At 36.8% G+C, this 25,045-nt stretch overlaps 1 protein-coding gene across 3 annotated transcripts in view; it reads left to right on the top strand.

Moving 5' to 3' along the window:
- Window positions 1-25,045, top strand: part of edil3a (EGF-like repeats and discoidin I-like domains 3a) — a 174,626-nt gene that overhangs the window by 121,770 nt on the left and 27,811 nt on the right. For all 3 annotated transcript variants that reach the window (XM_026211394.1, XM_026211393.1, XM_026211392.1), the window contains 3 exons: window positions 5,939-6,094; window positions 6,757-6,901; window positions 7,319-7,503. In XM_026211394.1, the coding sequence (XP_026067179.1) occupies window positions 5,939-6,094; window positions 6,757-6,901; window positions 7,319-7,503 (486 nt within the window). The remainder of the gene's footprint in view (window positions 1-5,938; window positions 6,095-6,756; window positions 6,902-7,318; window positions 7,504-25,045) is intronic.

Here is a 25,045-nt window from a genome sequence, read left to right as displayed (position 1 = left end):
TTTTTATGTAATCAGCTTATTTTTATTCATGGCATTCTGCAGCAATTAAATTATTTGCAAAAAGAGATGCATAATAAATATGTTTGATATTAGAATGTTCGACTTGTGGGAATAGATTGATAAGCATAAACGGAATTGGAATGCAGAATTGATAAAATTCAAACGATACCCATCCCTACCAACAATGCATGCATACTCTTGTTTGCCTTTATGTCTGTTTCCTTTCACAATAATGAAATCCACAATAAATAAAGTATTCAAAAAATGTATACTTTCTAAATGCAGCAATGTAAATACGATATAACAGGCAATGTTTTGGACGGAGCCAAATTGCCGCAAAATAAAAAAACTGTCTGTCTCTATCGGATACATCAGTTATAATTTAAAAATAATCAGTACCTAAGTAGTCAGGTTAGTATAATTGCTATTATTGAAGTTTATATTGGAGTATGTTACAAGAAAATGGCATTTATGATTATCTACCTAAGAATGTCATGCTTATTTTTTTTTTTCTGTGAATCTGTGAGCACAGGTTATGAAAGCAGTCCATGCGTGATCTGCTGTGCTTGCAGTTTACCTGTGATGTTTTAGAAAATTGTAAAAAAAAAAAAAAAAAATATATATATATATATATATATGAAGAGTTCAGATGCAAAAACCTCTAAATGCCATCTGAAATTTGCATCTAAAATTAGGAATTTTTTCAGGCTGCTATATTTATGTTCAGTTATTTCACTTTATTAGCCTGGAAAAGGACCTGCACATTGCCATTGAAGTAAAATGACTCAACCTAAGCATAGGAGCTTGATAAAAATCCTAATTCTAGATGAAAATTTCAGATGGCATTTAGAGGTTTTTGCATCTGAACTCTTCATATATATATATATATATATATATATATATATATATATATATATATATATATATATATATATATATATATATATATATATATATTAGGGGTGTAACGATACGCGTATTCGTATTGAACCGTTCGGTACGAGGCTTTCGGTTCGGTACGCGGTACGCATTATGTACCGAACGGTTCGTTGGACTAATTAATTAAATTTGGAAAATAAAAAAGGTGTGTGAAATATAATGTTATGCGTTCAACAAGGTAGCCCAATTACCCAAACGACGTAACAGGCAATGCCCCTGACACCCCCGAAGAAAAAAAAACACACTTATATGTTTATGTTAGGCTACTCAGTCAGGCGCTCGCTCACTCAGTACGCGCTGAAGGCTCGGTACTACGAGCCCCGCACGTCACCTGTAGGAGAGAAAAAACATCAATCCGTGGCGACGGTTTTGCAATCCGTCCCCTCAGTTTATAAACCGTGCTCATGAATTAATAAACTGTTCACTCGGTTTAACAAATCGTACCCAGGATTAACAAACCGTGCCCACGAATTCCCAGTCCGTGCGTTTAGATAAACCGTACCCTCGGTTTTTGAATCCGTACCCACGAATTCATAATCCGTGCGCACGCTTTCGCAATCCGTTCCCTCGGATTTGAAAACTGACACGCATTTTACACTTAACAGTGAAACATGCATCTAACTCCGGCAGGTGGGGTGAGGTGGGTGGAGCTTAGTATAATAAAATCACAAAAATAAGTCTTCATGTTAAGAAAGAATTGTACACAAGCATTTCCAAAACTGTCCAAAGGTTATTTAAAAATAAAGCAATTCACAAATTATTTTATGACAAATATTTTTACTGTCTTGTACTCATTTATTTAGCCTACAAATTAAAATTATAAAAAATAACTTTATTTTTATTTGTATCATTATTATATATTATTAAACAGGTTATGCATAAGAATCTTTTATCCAAAATAACTTACAAAAGAGGAAAAAATTACTCCAGAGTCAGTCACAATGCCAGGTTTATTGCACAATAATAATCAAGTGCTATTATAGATTATCAGCAATTGAACAAGATTTTAATGCGCATCTTTCTTATTAAATCTTTGTATTCCACCTCGTACTACACTTGATAGAGAATCACTTAAGGCACTTTGCTGTAAACCTATTCCACATAATAATATTCAATAAAACTGTATGTTAACACGTAGGAGTTTGCTGCATGAATCCGTGAGTACGGTTTACAAATCCGAGGGAACGGATTGCGAAAGCGTGCGCACGGATTATGAATTCGTGGGTACGGATTCAAAAACCGAGGGTACGGTTTACAAAATCTAAGTGCACGGATTGGAAATTCGTGGGCACGGTTTGTTAATCCGTGGGCACGATTTGTTAAATCGAGTGAACAGTTTATGAATTCGTGAGTACGGTGTATAAACTGAGGGGACGGATTGCAAAACCGTCGCCACGGATTGCTTTTTTTTTCTCCTACAGGTGACGTCCCGGGCTCCGTATACGGACATCACCGCAGCGAATGGTGCATTTACGTTATAGCCGCGGATATGAGACCTTACTCTGTAGTGGAAAACGCAGGTTTTAAGAACATGCTTAATGTAATTGAGCCCCATTACAATATTCCTTCACGAGCCCATTTCAGACAGACCGTAATTCCTGCTTTGTTCCAAAAAACATAAGCCCAAATAGAGAACCAATTGAGTAAAAACACACTAAATATAAAGAGTTATAGAGTTCCATATAAAAAGAGTTACATCTTTGTATTTGTTCATAACCACTACAACAATATTACATTTAATTAAAAAAAAATTTATAAGGAGCTATTTTTGTTTTATACAGTATGCTGCTAAGAAAACAACATAGAAGATGGGTAAAGAATAGCTCCATCATTGTTCAATGTAAAAAAAAACACATACTTTGTTAGTTTTAATAAATAAAACATTTTTTAAAAAATCAAGGAAATTTATCTGCCAATTTTTTCTTTTTGCTGTATCTAAAACGTACCGAACCGTACCGAACCGAACCGTGACATCAGTGTATTGAACCGAACCGAACCGTGAATTTTGTGAACCGTTACACCCCTAATATATATATATATATATATATATATATATATATATATATATATATATATATATATATATATATATATATATATATATATATATATATATATATATATATATATTCTACAGGCTAGCTACAAATAAAGAAAAGTTACTCCGAGAAGGCTGTCAGGTTGTGTGGCCTACTTTAAAACCAGAGCCCTGTAGCTGTTCAATGTGCAGAGCTCAAAATACTTGCTAAAATACTGAAAATGCATCTCAAGTAGAATCAGTGGTGTACTGAAAGGATCATTCTTATTACATAATAAATAACAACAACAACAAAATCTGTATATGGCAATTTTATTTTCAGTAAGGGACATGTCCTTTTTACAAAGGTCAGCTTTGTATTTTTCTGGTACTAGAGCCCTACTTTAAACTGAAAAGCTATGTGGATATGCATGTGATGTTACAGCCGTAGTTTGTCAAACACAATACCTTCAAAAATTCAAAGGATGCTCTGTGGATGTATGACAAAACTTAATCAGCCAGATCTCTCCCTAGAGTTTTCTTTCTTTTCTTGGGCTTTCTAGGAATGTATAATGAAACAGGGCTTGGCTTTAACAGCCAGCAGTGTACTTCTGAACCAGTGACTATGAAATCAAGAACTGAAAGGGTCTAGTAGAAACAGTTTTTGGCAGGTTATCTAAATGGAAATTCTGGCTATAGGGCTTCCACGACTACTGGTCTGCAAGAGCGGTTGACTTGTTGGCTAGTCATTGTTTACCTTATATAAATTACTCTCTTCTTGTAGTATAAGTGTTCTGTCCTTTCTGCACTGATGAAGAGGTTGTGCGAGAGCAGAGACGTCTGAATGTCCAAGAACTGAAAGGGTCCACACGTCCATCACCATTTGCATTGTCATAAACAGTGCAAAAACAATCCTATCCTACTCACATATGGATTCTGTCATAGCGTCTGGCCAGCACTTGATTAGTTTTAGGGTTGTTTGCAAGAATTTAGGCTTGTGTGTGAATGCTCTAAATAAACTCCTCGCCTGGCGTACGTGCTTTGTGTGTGTAAAGTGCTCTGGGTCCACTTTATTTTCAGTTCTGCGTAATTACAAATTCACATGGCCGTTACAGGTCAATATATTAATGTCATGCAGCTACACAGGAACACAGTTTATGGTTAGAGGATTTTGTAAACTGTTTTCGGAAGACTACTGAAGTAGAGCGGCAAGATTTGGGGAAAAAAAAAATCTAAATAAAAATTGCAAATAGGATTTAAAATGCATTTTTTTGAACACCCCACATTACTGTGCTGGTTTGAAGGACTGCACAGGGTAAAATATAGACAGACCCAGCGACTGGGTTGGTTTGACCCAGCATTTGGGTTACTAACCAGAATGCTGGGTTAAACGCTTTATCCAACTGTTGATTTAAAACAACCCAAACGCTGGGTTTGTCTATATATTTTACCCAGCACTGGGTTGTTATTTAACCCAGCATTTTTTAGAGTGTATAATAATAATTACAAAAACAATGATAAATAATATTTTTTGTTATTATTCTTATTGCTTCTAATTATCATAAAGATCACAGAAAATATTGAGTTATCTGTATTATATACCAAATCACCAAATAACCAAAAAAAAAATACTGGGTTAAATAGAACCCAGCGATTGGGCTGTTTTGACCCAGCATTTGAGTTGTCTATTAGCTCAAAGGTAAAAGCAAGAAAGTTGAGAGAAGGGAAAAAACTTCATGATTTGAATAATGTTACTTATCTCAATGTCACCTGGTTGAAAGGGTAAAACATTGATTCATACTATCCTTCAATGAAATGTTAAGACGAAAGAAGAAAACATTTTTATTCACTGCTGTGGTGCTGCCTCTCTCCACCTCAGTCAGAGGTACAGTATCAATCCACTCCTAGCATTCAAAGATGAGTTCACCTCGCACTTGAGGCTGGATGCCTGATGAGCCTGCGGGAGGTTTCACAGCCTTCTTGCTTTTCTTGTCAATGAAGGAGTCAACTGCAAGTATGTCATCCAGTCCACCTCCTCATCCCAAATAAATGTAGAAGCTACATTGGCATCAGGCTTAGAATCTTTGCTCACAAAGAGAAAAATACCATTTGGGCAATGTTTGACACTGACAGTTCTCGTCTGTTCTTGTCGAATCAGCCTTCAATAGCTCCTATGCTTCTCAACTCTTACTTCTGGATTTGGCTTATCCTCATCACCCCAGACTATAAATTTCATCCCACTTGTTCCATGACAGCCAGAAGCCACTGTCGCCCTCTGAGACAGAGGACTTTAAGGTGTTTTTCACCACCATATCTATTTCAATCTTCAGAACTTCCCAGGTGCAAAACTCCAGAGCAGTAATTGATCTCAGTTTACGTTTTTCTATAGAATGCAGACCACCCTTAGCCTTGACTGCAATATGATCATCACTGAAAGAAAAGTTTTGTTTACATCATTTTAGTCTTGTAGGAAACTTAATACATTACATTGATACATTACAAACATCTGGTTTATTGTTTAATGTGCAATCATTTTTTAGGATTTGTCCAAAAACACCGACTAATTCTGTGACTAATCAAATGTGTGTTATACTCAGTGTTGCTCAGTGTTTGGCGGTCCTGCAAAGTCACTGGCAATTTGAAAATAGACAGTTTTTGGGGCACTTCTTAGAATTTTTTTTATTTTTATTTACATAATTGTCCATTAAACTTAAATATAAAAAAACAATTGCACATGCAAAATGTGTTGTGGCAGTGTTTCAGCAAACCTGTGATTATCAGTGGCCATAGTATGTTGCTATTATATTTCTTTATTGTGTAATTACACGTCTTGGCCTGTCTTATTTTGAAAGTACTAATTTCACTGAAACTGAAAAAAATAAAAATAAATCATGAACATATATTACTAAATAATACTAAGATATCACTAAATAAGATCTCTTTCTCTCTGCATCTGTTCCTCTCTCTTTTGTCCTGTCTCAGATTAACCTACAGAGGAGGATGCGGGTCACAGGAGTGATAACCCAAGGAGCCAAGCGCATCGGGAGCCCAGAATATGTTAAGTCGTACAAAGTGGCCTACAGCGATGATGGAAAGACCTGGAGGACGTACAAAGTCAAGGGCACGGATGAAGATATAGTGAGACATTCTTTTTTAATTAGCGAAAAAGAGCCACATCAGTCACTCAGCATGCACTTTTCCTTTTCCCTCCACCTTTCCAGGCTGTATTCTGAGGGGATTGATGAGAGCTGTCGGGGCCTCAGATGACATACAGCGTCCATCATCTATGATGCCAATTTTTTTTACTGTTAGAAAGTGTATAGATTTCTTCTAATAACTTTGAGTAGTTACTATTTTGATTGTTTCAGACACTGTTTTTTTATAAGGGAAATTATTTTATTAAAAATAGTATTATGTATTCTTAATGGCATCTAAATATTTACATGCTAAATTGTGATCAGTATTTTCTTTTAAATCTATTTTGCATATTTGCATCTATTTTGTCATTTATTCTTTATTTTTATCTGTTTGTTTTATTCTCATTTGTTTAGAACCTAAGCTTATTTACAACATTAACAAAACAAAACTTAAGCACTGATATTTTCTTAGAGGAATGCAAAACTAGTGTAGATCAATCTAGCTTTTACCTTTTTACCTCAAACATTTGTCATTAATGACTTCCATTTTGGTGTTAGTAAATACTCTTTTGACTAAAAAACAGTATAATGAATTTGGGTGAGTGTGATGGAGCAGTGTTGACCTGTCTCATTTTGTGCAATCTCCCCACATTCTCCCTGCAGATCTTCCGTGGGAATATTGATAACAACACTCCGTTTGCCAACTCATTCACCCCTCCTATCGAGGCTCAGTATGTGAGGATCTACCCGCAGGTGTGCAGGAGACACTGCACTCTTCGCATGGAGCTCCTGGGTTGTGAGCTCACGGGTGAGTCACCTCAATAGACAGCAATACATCTTTCTGAGAGCAAGTCCAAAGGCGACTTTGAAAGGGTGTTATACCTCTGAAACATTGTCCAGACTGTCAATAAAGCACAGACCAACATGGTTGAAGCCAATTTTTTCTTTTCTCCTAGCCAGTTTAGAGGATTTATTTTATACAGCTCAACAAAAAGGATTTTTTTCCCCGTTTCTTAGATTGTGCCATTAGTTATATGAAACATTTATTTATTATTCTTGCTTCAATGTGTTAGTTGAAGCTAAACACAAGTCATAATGTAGGTAAAATGCTGTAGACCTAAAAAAAAAAAACAAAAAAAAACAAACAGACACTAACCTAGCCTACATTATTGTGTAACAGCATGTGAATTGGTTTAGGCTAATGACATGCCTCTGAATTCTTCAGGGTGTTCGGAGCCAATGGGGATGAAGTCTGGCCACATTCAAGACTACCAAATCACAGCCTCCAGCATCTTCAGAACTCTTAACATGGACATGTTCACCTGGGAACCTGGAAAAGCAAGACTGGATAAACAAGGCAAGGTCAATGCCTGGACATCTGGACACAGTGACCAGTCCCAGTGGCTGCAGGTAGGGTTTATTATAAGTGTCCTAATATGCTTAGTGTGACTGTTATAGACTGTGAATGATTAAATTCACAAAAGTTGAAATGTGCTATAATGAAATGATCACTGCAGCACAGAGGTGCACATTAAAAAACATTCAGAGTTCAGATGATCCCTAACACAGAACCTCAACAAAGATCAAAGCTTTGTCGTGATTCCTACTCTTTAGCTCCTAGAATCAAAGCTTCAATGAAATCCCAGCTATCCCTTTTCCCTAGAGCCTCTTGCTCACTTGCTCTCTCACTCACTGTTCATTAAGGTAACTGATCACCTTACCTCAAGCTTCAGGCAAGAGCTATTTGCCATCATTCAGCCAAGCATTTTAATACCATTGTCATCACTTCATATTCAAACATATTTCACTTTAAGCATGGCTGTAAAATTACTTTTCATTTAAATTTATTGTAATCTATTAATTTGGCTTATTATGACATGTTTTAATATGTTGTCCATGGTCTCCTCAAGAGCCTTCTCCAGCACCATAACTCAAAGTAGTCTATCCTCCTTTGATATTTTTTTTTCACAATCTTACAGACATGATCTTATTTTAACAAACCAAGCACATGGTCTAAACCACACCACGCATGTGCACTCAGGGCATGTCCGAATCCACTTTTGCTAGTTTAACTATGGGAAAATGGTCAGCGCACCAGGGCACATGGTCTAAATAGGTTGTCCCTATTCTCTCAACCCTATTAATGAGAAGTAGAGCTGAGACTGGCAAAAACACAATCAAAGACCTTACTGTAGTCAATTAAACAATAGATACCTTTTTGAAATTAATTTTTTTTTTTTTTTTTTTTTTTTATGATCCATCGCAAATTTGCTATGTGGTCACGTGTGCCATGACCTCGGCAGAAACCAGCCTGTAGATCAGGTAGTTGTTGTGATTGAGAGTAAGCATTACAGAATAATATGAAAACGATTTTGAGTGTTATTTGCTATTCCTTGTATCACCTCTCTTTTGTATTGGTATAAAAACTGACCTTTTCCAATCTTTTAGCCACTTCCTTGTTTCCCAGACCTTTTGGCAGATTACTTTAATGGCTGCAGGTGGAATTGGCCTCAGCATTTCTGCTTGGATACAGTCAAACCCAGGGGCCTTGTTGTTTGATAATTGCTGCATTGCACGTATAATTTCTACATTCAAAATAGCAGATTCCGTTTCCACTGGGTCACAGTTGAGTTGTTCTTCAAAACTCAAACACAACACTTAACGTTATAACTTACTAGCAGCATTCCACCACCCCCCCCCCCCCACCACCACCACACACACACTCCCTTTTCATATAATTTATCTTGTTATATTTGATAGACAGTTCTGTAATAACTAGGCTATGCCATTTTTTCAAGGGACATGAACTGTTGTTCATAATGCATCATATCTGAATAATTTTCTAGCTCATGAGGTGTTAAAAGTGATTCATATCCTGAGATTACTGAATAAATGCTCCGGTGCAATCAGAAAAATTGAGCAAATGTGAGACACATTTCAAACATTAGTTGCCATGGTGAACTGTGAGCTTCTGCAGTGGTTGTCCCAATAGAATAATCAATACCAGTGGCATCACAGAATGACTTCAGGCTTAATAGATTAATGGAATTAATCAAGCTTAATGACAAATTAAGTATTCTAATTAATCAAGACAATTGCTGTGCTGGAGAAGCAAGAATTGCCTCACAAACTGCAGTAATGCCGGAGACGTTTTGACCAAATGGAGCACATCTCAAGGATCTGCCAGTGATGTGCTCAGTCAAACAGCATCAAAATCATCAGGTTATCAGTGTCTCAGTTGCTTTTAAGTGCACGTTTCGATTGGGAGTCATTTATTTGTATGTCCATTGATTTTGGTGAAAAGAAAGCTGCTGTTACTCGCAGCCTTTTATTTGGAACTTTTTTAATGATCTTGGTTCTTTCAGTGTGTTAAACGGTTTGGTCTCCGTATGCTGACATGTTCAGTGAAGCAGACACGTTACATGCCGCAAGCACACATCAATATTGACTAAGGCTCCAAGTGAAAAGTTCATTTGCATTAGACTGGCTAAGGAACTTGATGCAAATAAATTCTTATATTGCCAGGCAGTTTGTTTTAGTGAACTAAAAAATCAGACTGGAGTCACAAACAACATTATCATCTGTTGCAAAGTTTCCTTCCATTAGCCAATCAAAAAAAAAAAAAAAAAAAAGAAGAAAAAACTGCATTTCCAGAGGCTTCTAAGGTCAAACAAACCACTCACATTAAAATGCATATAAATCCCTTTGACAGGTTTTGGAGCTGTTTGAATGAACCAATTACATTCTAGCCTTTCAAATACACTGAAAGTCAGCTCTTTTTCCTCTGTTTGGACATACTCCACATCAAAAAGGCCTTTTGTTGATTACTTCCAAACATGGTGAGTTGACCAAGAGACAGCGAGGAGATGCCCATCCTCCTTCCCCTGTATCTGTCTAGCCTTTCTAGGTCTATGGCTTTTCTCCCAACAAATAATAATAATAAAAAAAATGCTGTTTTAATTTCTTCCTCTTCCTCCTCTTTGTGTGTAATGAATCGATTTAGTGTCCTCATTTGTGGTTTCCTGTGTCTTCACCACTGCTCAAACAGATATGTGACCTCAGTCCCACTGAGAGAATTTTTAGACTTCATCAGGCAGCCATGTGAAAGACCACTACATTCATTATGGATCTTAAGTCTGCTCATTACAGACTATATGCATGGACAGTTTGAGTAATCTTAGCAGTGGTTTTCCTCAGTAAAGATGAGGACTAGAATATATTGGAACTTTTATCTAAGTCAGCATTTCTCCAAACGGGATCCGTCTCAGATAGCCAGGGGGTCCGTGGAAAATGTCTGAATTGAGAACAAAAATCTTTCTGCAAAGCCTTGACAAGCAATATGAGAGAGCACAACCGAGACGATTCACTTTTCCAGCAGCCTTGGTTCTCGGAGGAATATTTCCTATTATTTTCTCCATATAGACATTTCAAAACATTTTTCAGTAAGTCTTGAAACAACACATGGCTCCAAAATGAATAACACTGCAGCATCTGATTTTAGGCTCAGACAAATTGGAACAGAATTTGAAAAGATAATGGTACAAGATTGGTGTACATATATCGTTGACCATTTATATAATCAAATCCACAATAATGATACAATATAAAACTATTGATTAAATCTTTTTCATGTGTTTATGACTTATTTATTTAGTCATGGTAGCCCAGCTATCAGTCTCTCAGGGTTAGATTTAGGGGCCTCTCTTTAAATACATTTATAACCTTCAATGACCTGTTATCTCTTTCACAAGCTCTTATTATTATTAAGACCACATTTATAATTTCCCTTTAGAGGGGTCTTTCTTTTCAGTAGAAAGACTTCATACTAAAATAGATGTAAAAGTAGCATGACTTCATGTTAATTATAGCTTGAAAGTGTCACTTCACAGACATATTGCAAAAATAACTTAGTTAATTTTAAGCCAGGTAGGAATATGTTAATGTCATGTAAGTTTTGTTAGAGGTCACATATGTCTTTTGAATTGTTTCTTTTTACTGCAGCCTCACAAGAATTTGACTTTGTATTTCATTTGGCCTGGGGTCATTTTAGATGAATTCTTACATGTTAATTTCATCAGATTATTACAATATAGGATACATTGTTAGATACTGTACCATTCAAAGTTAGGGGTCACTAAAAACATTAAGCAGCTGTTTTCAACATTGGTAATAATAAGACATATTTATTGAGCAGCAAATCAGCATATATTTCTGAAGGATCATGTGACACTGAAGACTGGAGTTAAGACTGCTGAAAATTCACTTTTGCTATCACAGGAAAAAGTGACTTTAAAATATTTAAATACTAAAGTTATTTTAAGTTGTAATATTACATACAGTAGGTAAAATATGTATTGAACGCTTATAAATATATAAAATATATTTATGAAGGTGCCAGATGTCGGTAACAACCCAAGTAATCCATACATACAAAGAAAACAAAACAAATAAGTCCAGAATTTAAGTTATGTGTAATAAAATGGAATGGGGAAAAAGTATTGAACACATGAAGAAAGGTATATAGGTATATATAGGTATGACATTCAATTTTACACATAACTTAATTCATTTGTTTTGTTTTCTTTGTTGCTTGGGTTCTTATCAATATTTGGTGAAAATGTCATGTCAACATCTTTAGAAATACATTTACAAAAAAGGTGACTCATTCAAAATTAATTTTACCCTCTGTAAGTAACAATGTTACCTTTTTATTCTGTTTTCATCAAATAAATGCAGCCTTTGTGATCACAAGAGACTTATCTCTAAAAGGACAAACTTTAGGACAGTAGTATGCATATCAGTGTAAGCAAAGGAAATACTGTATGCTAAATAATACTGTGGTCATAGGTGGAGGCCAGGGTAAGGCTAAAAAGAGGCCAAGTATATTAAACATCATAAACATAGATAAAATCTTTTTAGGCAACAACCAGACGAAGGCTAATAAGAATATGTTTAATGGGACTAAATTTGAAATTAACGTGACTATAATTTAATAAAAACGTTATAAATTGATAATTGGGCTACATAACGTTTCCTTTCCACGGTTATCAAAACAATGAATAAATTATATATAGAACATTGATCTACCCAAGTTTAAGCACTCTAAGCTTTAATTTGTTTGTTCTGGGACATTTTTGTCCAATTTAGTGGCATTTTTGCCCCAAGTTACTTTGGCCAGAGGAAGCCTAACCCTTTCCCAACCTTACACAAGCTCTGCCCATGACTGCGGTGTCTTAACTCTTTTTCTGACATTTGTCGTCAGCTGCACTTCTATCATTTTAAAGAGTTGAATCATATGTTTGGCCCACAGCGGAGACTGTTCAGTCAGAGCAAAGTATAGCAAATCGCATTAGTCTGCTGCATCCTTTACAGCCACACACTCAAAACCGGCATGTTAGAAGGGGAAATTTCACTGTGCAAACTGTGCACAGCACACGTTTTGTTATTAACAATACCTGATTTACATAATTCCTTTAGGAAATTGGCTGCCAAAACAGCACAGTCTGCATGTGCAAATAAACACAGTAATCAGAAGGCATAATTTATTCTTAGTTAATTCCCTCCTTAATCTCTTAATCAGGGAATTTAATGTACCTCCACCTTGTTTGAAAATTACAAACCTTTTAGCTTTCCCATTTTCTTCCTGGCACTTGACCAACCTGTTGGATTGTTCTGTGCACTGGCTGGTCTCCCCTGTTTCTGCCACAGGCAGTGTTTTAGTATTAGATACAAAGTCACTGTATTTTAAGTGAGCAGGTTTTATACTCTGCTTGATATTTTCTGTCCGTGAGGTTATGAGAGTGCAGGACATAAATATTAACCCAAAAACAGAGTTTTCTGGATTTGTTAGAATATTTAATCAGAAACTAGGAACTTTTTTCATGGGTATAGTATAATGGACTGAATTTTAATTGCTTGTTTAGACACTTAGTCCACGTTGTCATTTTGATAAGTCTCCTTCATCCTAGAAGTGTTTGAGTGCTGAACAATTTTTTTTTTTTCATTTGTTCTGAATTTTAATTGCATTACTGTAATAATAACTTTTTAGACTGATCAGACAGATTCTCAAACACGGTGCTTTGGAATGCAGAAACAAGCTTCACAGTGGCAGAGATGAGACCTTTTGGAAGATGCTTAAAGATGAGTTGGTGAAATCTTCTGAAGCAAAGAGTGAATACATTTGGTTCCAGCTGGCAGTAGCTTATTAGTTAATTATGCACATTAACAGGCTAACCGCATAACACAGAAAGCCTGCCAGAGTACACTTGGATTACAGAATCACTGCAGCAGTGCAAGCATATGTGAAATGTTATGCTGACCTTGCTAGTGCAGTAACAGTTACTATAAAAATCACGGAAAAATCCACATGCAAGAGCCATGTTAGCTCTTTTTTAGTATTTAAAAGTCTTTAGACGTATTGCAAACAAATTTAGTTTAAGTGGAGCATGTTCAAGTGAGTATTATAATTTTAATGTTAGTTGTTTTAGTGGTTGGTACATATGTATTTTAAATGCTCAGAACATTTCGGTTTGGCATTTAATTTAACTAAAATAACGATGTCACATCTGGCAGAGGACCTTGTTTAATCTGGTGCGGCATATAATAAGTTAACAGTTTGCTGAAAATGGCTCATAATTATTTGAATACAGGATATGAAGGATGCTTCAGTTTAATATTTTTTCCTTTTTAATGCAGCTAGTTTTAAAATACATGAAATTTGATAAACAATTATTTGTTCCCTCACGTCAACATTACGTCAGTTACTGACAAAATCGGGGATCTCGCTAGAGAGATGAATCGTCTTCGATTGTTAACAAAACGGCCAATGAATAATGGCGTGAGAAATTTGCATCGCGCACCCCGCCCTGCAGCGCGGTTATAAGAGGAGCGCGTGCGGTCGCACAAACAACTTTTCGCTTCGGAGCCAAGCTTTCAGCTTCCTGAGCAGAGTGTTGTCAAGACAAGTCAACAAGTGTTGGTGTTACGGCGCGTCAGCAGGGGTTGCCAGTGCTGCTGCCTTTTTTTCAGCATTGTTTACCTCCATCAGTAGTAAAAACCATCACTTCAGCTAGAGTGCCCTCTACTGGGTACGCCTATGCACTGAAGTGGAACCTGTCCGTCGATTGGTGTTCTTCCTGCCGGGAAGACCCCAGTAGATGCCAGACTGCGGTTGAGCTCTCCTTTCTGCAAGATGGGCTGGAGCGAAGGCTGTCTCCCTACACTCTCAAAATGTATGTTGCCGATATGGCCGCACATCAGGATGCAGTAGATGGCAAGTCCATTGGGAAGCATGACCTGGTCATCAGGTTCCTTAGGAGGGCAATGAGGCTGAACCCTTCGCGCCCTCATCTGGTACCCTCTTGGAATCTCCCCTTGGTCTTGACGGCCTTGAACTGACCGACTCAGTGTCAATCACACTTGCTGCGCCATTCCCATGTTGAAGTTCCTCCCGCACCCTCGGCAGTCGGGCGTGGCGGAGTGCCAGACACCAGGTCCAGCACTCGTGTGTATGCCCAAGGTCAACCCTTGTGCTGGGCTAGGTGCCCGTGTGTAGTGATTCTCTTTTTTGGGGTGATCCCACATGTGTATTCTTCCACGGTACGGCTTACCTCACGGTGAGCCCGTGTCTTTCCCTGGCAGAGGTCTCTCTGCCATCTTTGCTGTGTAGTGATCTCACCCCAGGTGGCCTGAGTCTACAGCAGGGACTTCCATATGTAGCACGGCCCTACGGCCAGTCCATATGTGTAATTCCACATGTTACCTCCTATGCACAGGATGTGGTTCCGCAGCGCCCCCCTAACTTGGGTACGCTTTCCCAGTGTTATCCAATTCTCATTGTATGGAAAAGCAGTGCGGGTTCCTCTGCCTAAGCCCTATCCTGTCTTTCACCCCAACTCGTGTGGGGGGACTTGCTGGCTTTCTCGGGCACTGGAGGGGGTCAGCAATAGTAGCATTTTCCATATGAATCCCCGATTTCATCAGTCACTGACGTAACGTTGAGGTGACTGTCTGCAAGGGAACGTCTCGGTTCCGTATGTAGCCCTCGTTCCCTGAAGGAGGGAACAGAGATGGTGCGTTCCATCGCCACAGTTGCTGTACCACTGCTGTATGGCCAGGGCACATCGTCTCGGCTCTTCAGCGAAAAACTGTTTGTGCGACCGCACACGCTCCTTTTATACACGTCCTGCAGGGTGGGGTGCGCGAATCAAATCTCACACGCCAATATTCATTGGCTCGCTTTGTTAACACTCGAAGGCGGTTTGTCTATCTAGCGAGATCCCCTATTTCATCAGTCACTGATATAACGTATCCGTTCCCTCCTTCAGGGAATGAGGGTTACATACGTAACCAAGACGTTATATTTAATAAATGCAGTGTTTTACTAGTTTTTTCTAGCACTAACATGATGTTTATCAATAACATTTCAAACATTGTTCACAGTTGAATCATTTGTAGTGGTTCACACATTTCATTACATTTTGGTGGAAGATGTACAGTAAATAATGTTTGCTTAAGAACTATGATGATTGCTTTGTTTAACTGTGAAAATGCAATATTGTTTTGTGGTTTATTTTGCTAATCATGTCATAGTTGCTTTACATCACATTAAATATACCCTTCAAACTGTTAAGACACAGATGCAAAGAAACAAATCACCTCCTGAAGACCTGTTTCTCACTCCATGTAATCTCAGCCCTATTATCTCATAAATAAAGCTATTTGCAGGTTCTGACACTCTTTTTAATCAGATAGGCATGTGTTTTGTCAGTTAATTATCTCCTGTGCCTTGATAAATATGCATGTTGCTCTACATTCAATTAAGATCATCTCCAGCCAGCTACTATAGGAGAACTTCTAAAGATGCCATGTTATCTGATTAACAAGCGCTCTGGCTGAATAAGGTTCTTAATACAATACAGCAGCGAAACAGCAGTGGACTTGCTATTTAATACATCTCCCAGTGCATAAATCGCACAAATCCCAGTTCGCCCTTTGCATAAATCACTGTAGATGTCATTAAAGAAAACCTTTTTAGGTTGGATAAGACCACTTATCTTGGTGAGATGCCTGTAAGGGTCTTAATTTACTGATCTTTAATGAGCAAATGGCAAATCATTCACAGCCATCTTATAATCTTTCATTGTACACAGTAGCTGCGTTTACATGGACCCTACTTATCCGATCGTAATAGGACTAGAAGCACAATCAGAATTAAAAAGTCACATGTAAACATGTCAGTCGGATTGAATTGGCCAGATCTGACTTAAATTTTGATCAGATTGTAAGGGGTGGTTTATTCCTTTTGTGATCCGAGAAAGAGGACATGTAAACACTTGATCGGATTGAAAACAGAAAATGGAAAGTACTGCTCATGCGCTATGATGTAGAAATAGCGCAATGACGTATGACGTTCGGAAAAAGCTGTTCTTCCTGGTAAATAAAGTGTCATAAATGTGTCCCACCATTATAAACCTCCCCTTTCACTCAGCGTCTGTGAAGTGGAGCAGGACAATGTACACCAGTCCTTGTTTAAGACTATCACCCACGGATGACTGGTTTTGGGCACAGGAAGGGGTACTTTTACAATTTTTATTTTTTTTGGTTAAAAATGATCCCAAATCAAATCAAAACCAAATGTGGTTGTTTGTGGACGTCTTTTCAACATCAAATTTAGACTTATTTTGCACGTCATTTTTATAACTTCTATAACTGTGGTTCTGTGGCATGGGAATACATAATACATACACTACAGTTATACAAATACAAATAAATCACAATTCAATATATCATTGACCATTCACGGCTGTAACCTTAACGACATCAGGTTTGTGCAGTTTAAGACAATAACGCTAAACTACCTAACACTATACATATACATGGATATAGAATTCACTAGACTGACCGAGAGGAAACATTCACCAGCGATCCAGGCTGAAAAGCTATGTGGTCATTTTGCAGTGGTTGAACACTCGCTCGAAATGTTGCCTTGTTGCCTCAACAAATCAGAGTAGCAATTACTGGTTGGGTTATGATGATGTGCTGCCTCGACCAATCAGAGTGATGTTGACTGGTTTTTGTTTCTTCGGTTGAAATACAAAGAAATTGATAGAGAGATGTCCTCGCCTGTCCTTTAGCTGCTGTTGGTTCTTTTTGCAATGCAATGAATTTAGCACAGTAGAGCAGGCATTTTCACTGAATACCTCGCATGGTGAATTATGATCAAGGAAGCACAGAAGGATGCCAAGAGCATCAAAAAGTTGAAAAATGCCCAACTTTATCCAAATGTAAAGTGAAAAACAATAGTTGGCAGCCAACCTTTTTAAACACACACACACATAAACACACAGCATGTGAAGACAGCAGAGAAGCGCTTGCTCAGCACAGTGGAGTGTATTGTTTTGTTAACTTTGTGGTTTATTATTTTGAGTCGTATGGGACGCTGTAACACACGGCGTCACACTATCTTACAATATATTGCTTTACACATCTATCACTTTTGCTGCTCAGAAATATTCACGCAATCATGCACCACATATCAGAAGATTTGCACTCTAGCACGGTTATCCCTCACACTCACTGAAATATATAGGCTATAACTGAACCGCGCTCTGGCCCACCTCTTCCAACCGAGCCATGGATTGCTAAAAGGAGTGATCACACTAGTCAAGCGAACCAGGCTTTGGGGTTAAGATTGCCTAGTATGAGCATACCCTAATTTTCTCCTGCATCCCGCACACATGAGTCTCTACCTGCACATCAAGTGTTGTCCCGTGCTACACACTGCTGCAATGGGTCCAGCAATCCTGCAGGTCTCTACTTGGAAGGTGCCTGTTATAATGTTATGATCGAGCCTCTGGACTCTGGACAAACTATAATATATTTTCTATAAAAACATTATTGTCCTGGCAGTGACAAATAGCTTGTTTTATATTTAATTTAATTGCATTGATGTTATAAGATTTACAATAAATATTTTTACTGATACTGCTGTATGTAAAAGAAATACTGCTGTAAAAAAGCTTTGTTTAAAGTGTTTGAAAACCAAATGTTATTGCACTTTTGTTCATATACCACCACTTTTAAATAAAAAAGTGCACAATACACTACTTTTAGTTTTGTGCATATCAATGTGATTAATTAATGATTAATCTCAGACAATCATGCAATTAATAGTGATTAAAATACACACACACGCACACACACACACACACACACACACACACATATATATAAACACACAGTACAGACCAAAAGTTTGGACACACCTTCTCATTCAAAGAGTTTTCTTTATTTTCATGACTCTGAAAATTGTAGAGTCACACTGAAGGCATGAAGGGCTATTTGACCAAGAAGGAGAGTGATGGGGTGCTGTGCCAGATGACCTGGCCTCCACAGTCACCGGACCTGAACCCAATCCAGATGGTTTAGGGGTGAGCTGGACTGCAGACAGAAGGCAAAAGGGCCAACAAGTGCTGAGCATCTCTCGGGGAACTCCTTCAAGACTGTTGGAAGACCATTTCAGGTGACTACCTCTTGAAGCTCATCAAGAGAATGCCAAGAGTGTGCAAAGCAGTAATCAAAGCAAAAGATGGATACTTTGAAGAACCTACAATATGACATAGTTTCAGTTTTTTCACACTTTTTTGTTATGCATATAATTCCATATATAATTCCACGTGTTAATTCATAGTTTTGATGCCTTCAGTGTGAATCTACAATTTTCGTAGTCATGAAAATAAAGAAAACTCTTGAATGAGAAGTGAGAAGGTAAGTCCAAACTTTTGGTCTGTACTGTATATATACACACACAGTGCCCTCCATAAGAATTGGAAGAGTAAAGACATTTTTTTTTTTTTTTTCCGTTTGTGTTGGAGTCAAGAAATCTGTAAATATGATTAAAAGATGAATATGAGACAAAACTACAGATTGTCACATTTTATTATTGGGTGCTTCAACACACATGTTTTACCAGCTAAGAAGATCAGCACTTTTAGAGTTTTAGAGTTTAGAGAAGTATTTGAACAGTTGCCTCACAGGCTAAGTCATTGGCTGTGTCCTGATGCATTTATTGAGTATTACTTACAATGATTAAGACTTATGATGTTTCTCTTTGCACTCGTACAGTATTATGTACAGTATTATGTATTTATGTGTTTAGTCAAAATCTGTCAGTAGGTTAGTTGCATGTCCACGCATGTAGCAATAAAGCTCAACTTGAACTGGAACTTGAACTTGATATTAAAAGTAGGGAATGTGTTGTATCAGTTATATCCATTGGTTCTGCATTCTGAATCTTGCATTCTGGGATGATACAAACAAACCAGGATGAAGACAAGGGAGCTGACTTTGAGAGAAAAGCAAGCAATTTGGATGCTAAAAGAAAAGAGGAAGGCATTTAAAAACAAAGGGCATGGATAAATCAAAGAGTTTGGAAACTGCTGGCAACATCAGCAACCAACGATGACCTGATCGGTTGAGAAAAAAGCATTAGGTTATGACAGACAAATCATAAAAGCTGTGAAAAAGAACCCTAAAATATGAGTTTGTAAAATCACAAACAATCTCCAGAAAGCTGGGATGATGCTCTGACAATCTACACAGTGCTGTCTGCAGGAGTCTTTGACAGAATTACAGAGGCTACAGCAAGATGCAAACCTCTGACCAGGACCAAAACTAGAATTAGAGTTTAAAAAGAGTTTTGGAACAAAGTTTTATGGATAGATGAGACAAATAGTAACCTTTATCTAAGTGATTGGAAAGCAAACGTGTTGTGAAAAAAGGGAACTGCAAATGATCCTGAGCATACAGCCTCATCTGTAAAGCTTGGTGGAGGTGGTGTCATGGCGTGGGCATGCATGGCTGTCAGGGCCTCTTCATTTTAATGATGACTTAAAGTATGATGACAGTAGCAGAAAAAATTTGGAAGGGAACAAAACCCAGACTCATCAGAAAGCGCTTCAAATTGCATCAGAAAACACCTTGCCAGTTCAGTCAAGAAGTTTATCAGTGCTAGGAAATGGAAAATCTAAGATTTTCCAAATCAATCTCCAGATTAAAATCTGATTGAACATGATTTTCACCAGGTGAAGAGGAGACTAAAGACAGAAACTCCTCAAAACAAGCAACAGTTGGAATTTGCTGCATTAAAGTCTGGGAAAAAGCATTTCAAAGGATAAGATCAAGAGTCTGGTGTTGTCTATGGGTGGCAAACTCACTGCTCTGATTGCAAAAGAGGGATCTGCAACTAAATATTAGCTTTTAATATTTTACATCTACATTAAATTCAACTGTTCCTATACTTATGCACACATCAGGTAGTGGGATAGTCCCTAAAAGTGCTTTAATATTTATTTGGTAAAACATGTATGTGTTGTAAAATGTGACATTCTGTAGTTTTGTCTCATATTCATCTTTTAAACTTATGGAAATGTCATGACTCCACACACATCAAACAGTGCAATTTTGTATTTACTGTTCCAAAACTAACGGAGGGCAATATATATATATATATATATATATATATATATATATATATATATATATTACAGTTATACATGGTTTCAAGGCCCAGAAAAAAATCCAGCCTGAAGCTTACTCAAACCCACCCAACTAGAATGAGAACTAGCCCAATTATTGCACTGTCCAATCACATCTGGTGGCTGCTTTATTCCATTAATGCCCTTGAAATAAAACATTTAGATTTTATTTATTCTTTCTTCTGAATCTTATCAAGACTTATTTGTAGTTTACTATTTCATGTTTTTTTTTTTTTTTTTTTTTACATTTTCTTTAATTTTAATTTTCAGAACTTTTTCTGATTAAATTTTCAATTAGGCCTGGATGATATGGCCAGAAATATTACGACATTGTTTTTTTTTTTGTTTTTTTTCAACGTAATATCCATATTTATCACAATATTAATTTACGCATTAATTATTTTGGATGGAAATTAGTAAAATTTGATAAAACAGATATAAGCTGGCAATTTATTTAAAACTACCTTAGCAATAAACACCATGAATTGCATGTATATATATATATATATATATATATATATATATATATATATATATATATATATATATATATATATATATATATATATATATATATAATATTTGTACTATTTGTACCATATATGAATTGCATATGTTTCGCAAGTTGCAAGCTTATATCTGTTTTATCAAATTATACTCATACGTGTGTGAAACACTCTCGCTACAGACTCACCCAAAAACAAATGTGTTTTAGCGCAGTCAATGGCACTGAGCAGAATTTATACATTGCAGTGTAAATACATTGTAAGCCAAACTGGCAAAGAAATGCCCATAAATGGCAAACTGTTTTACTGACAACACGTAGATGTGAAGCCAATCTAAAGAGAGAAGTGATCTGTCTACGCTTGTACAAATTGCTCAAGTGGAGGAGCCCGGGCGTGGGACAGTAATTAGGAGTAATGCAAGATTGATTCGTACTCAGCGGCATTGCCTTGATTAATGTCAGGCTCTCTGCAAACAGAAACATGTGTTTGTGTTAATCAGAAGGTCTGGTATAATTGCTCTGTGTTTGGAGGCCTGTTTTGGTATGTAACCTGGTGGATGCTTCTGCCGATGAATATGGGTTCCCTTAGTCAACAGCAACAGTGTATCTTGTCATGTCCACAGCTCAAAGCCGCTACTTGTGTGTTGATTAAATTTCTGCTCTGTCGCAGTTGTTTATTATGTACACACTTCAAAAATGGAATGTGTCACCGCCCAAAACAACATATCTGAGAAAACTGCTGCCTTGGAAAAATGAGGGAACCGACATGACAGAAGTTGAGAGGAATTGTAATTGTCTCCTAGAGCAGTAATGATGACTAGCTAAATAAAGGCTGGGGCTACTGCTGTTTTGATTAAATGTCACACATGAAAAATGAAGCTCAACAAGCAGCCGTCAGTGCTCATGGAAAGAAAGATCTACAATATGCCCTGGGATTTACCATTCATGGGATCAAAACAGTCCACAAATATATTCTGGCACACCAAAATTTCTAAAATATGTTAGTAAGTGGCATTCTTGTAGTGTATATGCTCTATTTTTTACACACACATTATTTTTTTTGTTCTCCCTCAAGCTAAATTCATAAGTATGGCTGGTTGACATTCATCGCTTCATGCTGAATGGAATAGCTTTGTGATGTTATTTGTCTTATTATCCAGCCTTGTAAAGGAATCAATAGAAACACTACCTGAAGCCATGTTGTCTCACTGAACTAATTGTGAGTTGGAAACAAAGTCTTCAGGATTCCAATACAATTATTGAACAGGCAAAAAAAAAAAAAAAAAAAAAAAAAAGGGATTGTCATGATTCTTGGTTCCAATCCAGCACGTAAATGAAACGGAACTGAGGAAACGGAGCTCCCTCAATGAGTTGAATCCCAATTGAGCTTTGGGGAAATAAGCCTTTATTTCACAATAAAAGGCATTGTACTTCTATACATTTCCTTTAGTTTTTTGTTATGTAATTTACATGCATAAATTATATACTTTGTCATGGTTGATTCTAAATTGTGTTAACAATGCATGTGGCACTAGTATTCCAAATCCAATTTCAAATAAATACATTCAAATGAAAATAAATTGTAAAAAATAAAATATAAAATAAAATAAAATGTTCTAAATTAGTGCCCATTATGCCAATGCTGAGATAAATAGGCAGTCGCAATAGCAATATATATATATATATTTTTAATTCAGATCATTCCAACACTACAGAACCACACTGAACACTCTTTGCAGAAGTCAAACAACAGATACATTACTTGTGGTGTGTTTTTTTTACATTAAACTGTGCTAAAAGTATTCTGACATTAATTATTGTTCTCATCACCTCTTACACTACTGTTGTCCTGTCAAGTTATTTGCATAAAGAATGAGAACACAACAGATGTGTATGTTCACGTGCCATGTAAAGGTACTTTCTTTTTTTAGATGATGTGTGCAGGTGTGAGAAGGTGAAGGGCAGGAACATTTTGAGATGCATCGAAGGCTTTTTGTAGGCAGATGCTGCTGATGTGCTCTCCAGGGAAACAGCTAGAGCAGGGGAGTGGTGGACAAGCACAGGGTCCTGGGTCAAATAAAAGAACACTGGGTTTTATTCACTAATTTCTGCAGATTATTTATATACACAGGACAACTTTTCACTAACTCACACATTAATTTATGAATTTGTGAAAATATAAATTTATTCATGACCTCAATTAAATATGAACAAATTTGGAATATTTTAAATGACCGACATGCCCATGGTTATTCATTTGCACAAAGCATCTACACATAAGGGCTTTCCACACATATTGTCAGCCAGCATATATAATACACATTTGCACAGTACTATATATATATATATATATATATATATATATATATATATATATATATATATATATATATATATATATATACACACACACACACACACACACACACACACACACACACACACACACACACACACATGCACGCACACACGTATATATACATAGTACTGTGCAAATGTCTTAGGCCACTAGTATTTTCACCAACCAAAAATGGTTTCAGGAATATCAGTTTATCAGTTTACATTTCCAAACATATTGCCATTAATTATAGTAATCCAGTGAGATTTTTGTTTGCACAAGGAGTCTAGCAGCAGCCAGGTCTCCACACAGAGATCTCATAATATGGTATTTATAATATAATATGCAGATTTATATTTACTTGGCATACAGGAAAACAAGTAGGCTAAATCATGCTCACGATTTACTATTTTGTTCCCTCGATTTATAAATTGTTCGCATGACTTAGTAGTTCGTTCCCTCAATTTTCTAAATCTTGTACATGATGTATAAATCGAGAGAATGCATTAGTAAATAGTGCAGACAATTTAGCAAATCGAGAAAACAAAATTGTAATTGTGTGCACGTTTAAGTACATCGAGGGAACAAATTAGTAAATCATGCACACTATTTATTAATTTTTTTCTTGCATGACATGCAGGGCTCCGTATTTTCACAACCACCTTTGCTCATATTTACCAAGGGTGTCTAAATATGTATATATACCGTAATTCCTCAAATAAAAGCCAGGGCCTTTATTTACCTGAACTGCAGAAAGTAACAGGCTTTTATTTGAAGCATGCTTTTATTAGAGGCAGGCCTTTATTTCTAATTCCATCTGTTTGATAAGTAATTGTTTTAAATAACCCGTTTTAAATTAAAAGTGATAGCATTCCAGTGGACAGAGATCATAATATTAGCACAGAATCAGTTAAGAATCAATCACCAAAAGAATCAGTTCGGTTCAGACGCGCTCTGTGTCAGTCTGCTTCACGCTGAATCACACATGCACAGTAGCATCAGCTCCTCGGTTCTCGAATCGGACGCGTCTGACAGAAACGGTTCTCAGTTCAGTGTACTGGTGATCCGAAAACCTATGCAACCGGTTCTTGACTCGAGAACGAGAAATGCCCCGGCAGTGGGTGTGTACATTCGTTTTATGGCTCTGCTGCACAAATTTTCCCCCCGCCTTTATTTAAGACCAGCCTTTATTTGTCCATGTTGACCACGCCCCCGGCCACTATAAGAGGCCCGGCACAATATATATATATATATATATATATATATATATATATATATATATATATATATATATATATATATATATATATATATATATATATACATTTTGTAGTATCTTTTAGTACAAACATTTAGTCATAGTGTTTTTGTTATAATGTTTGTGCATAATGTATTGTGCATGGTTAGTGAATGAGTCCCATTATACTTTATTCCAAGGCAATGAGTGGCTTTTGTCTTCATCCTCAATTTTCTTGGTTTCACGTGTTTTATTATCGGTTCTTTGCTCGACTTCTATGCCATGGAAGCACTGGAGCAATGCTGATCAAGTCTTGGTTTGAACTAAACCTGCTG

This window comes from Carassius auratus, chromosome 30, assembly GCF_003368295.1.
Source record: "Carassius auratus strain Wakin chromosome 30, ASM336829v1, whole genome shotgun sequence".
In the NCBI taxonomy this organism is placed as follows: Eukaryota; Metazoa; Chordata; class Actinopteri; order Cypriniformes; family Cyprinidae; genus Carassius; species Carassius auratus.
Note: the sequence above shows the minus strand (reverse complement) of the source record. Positions and strands in the feature narration are given on the sequence as shown.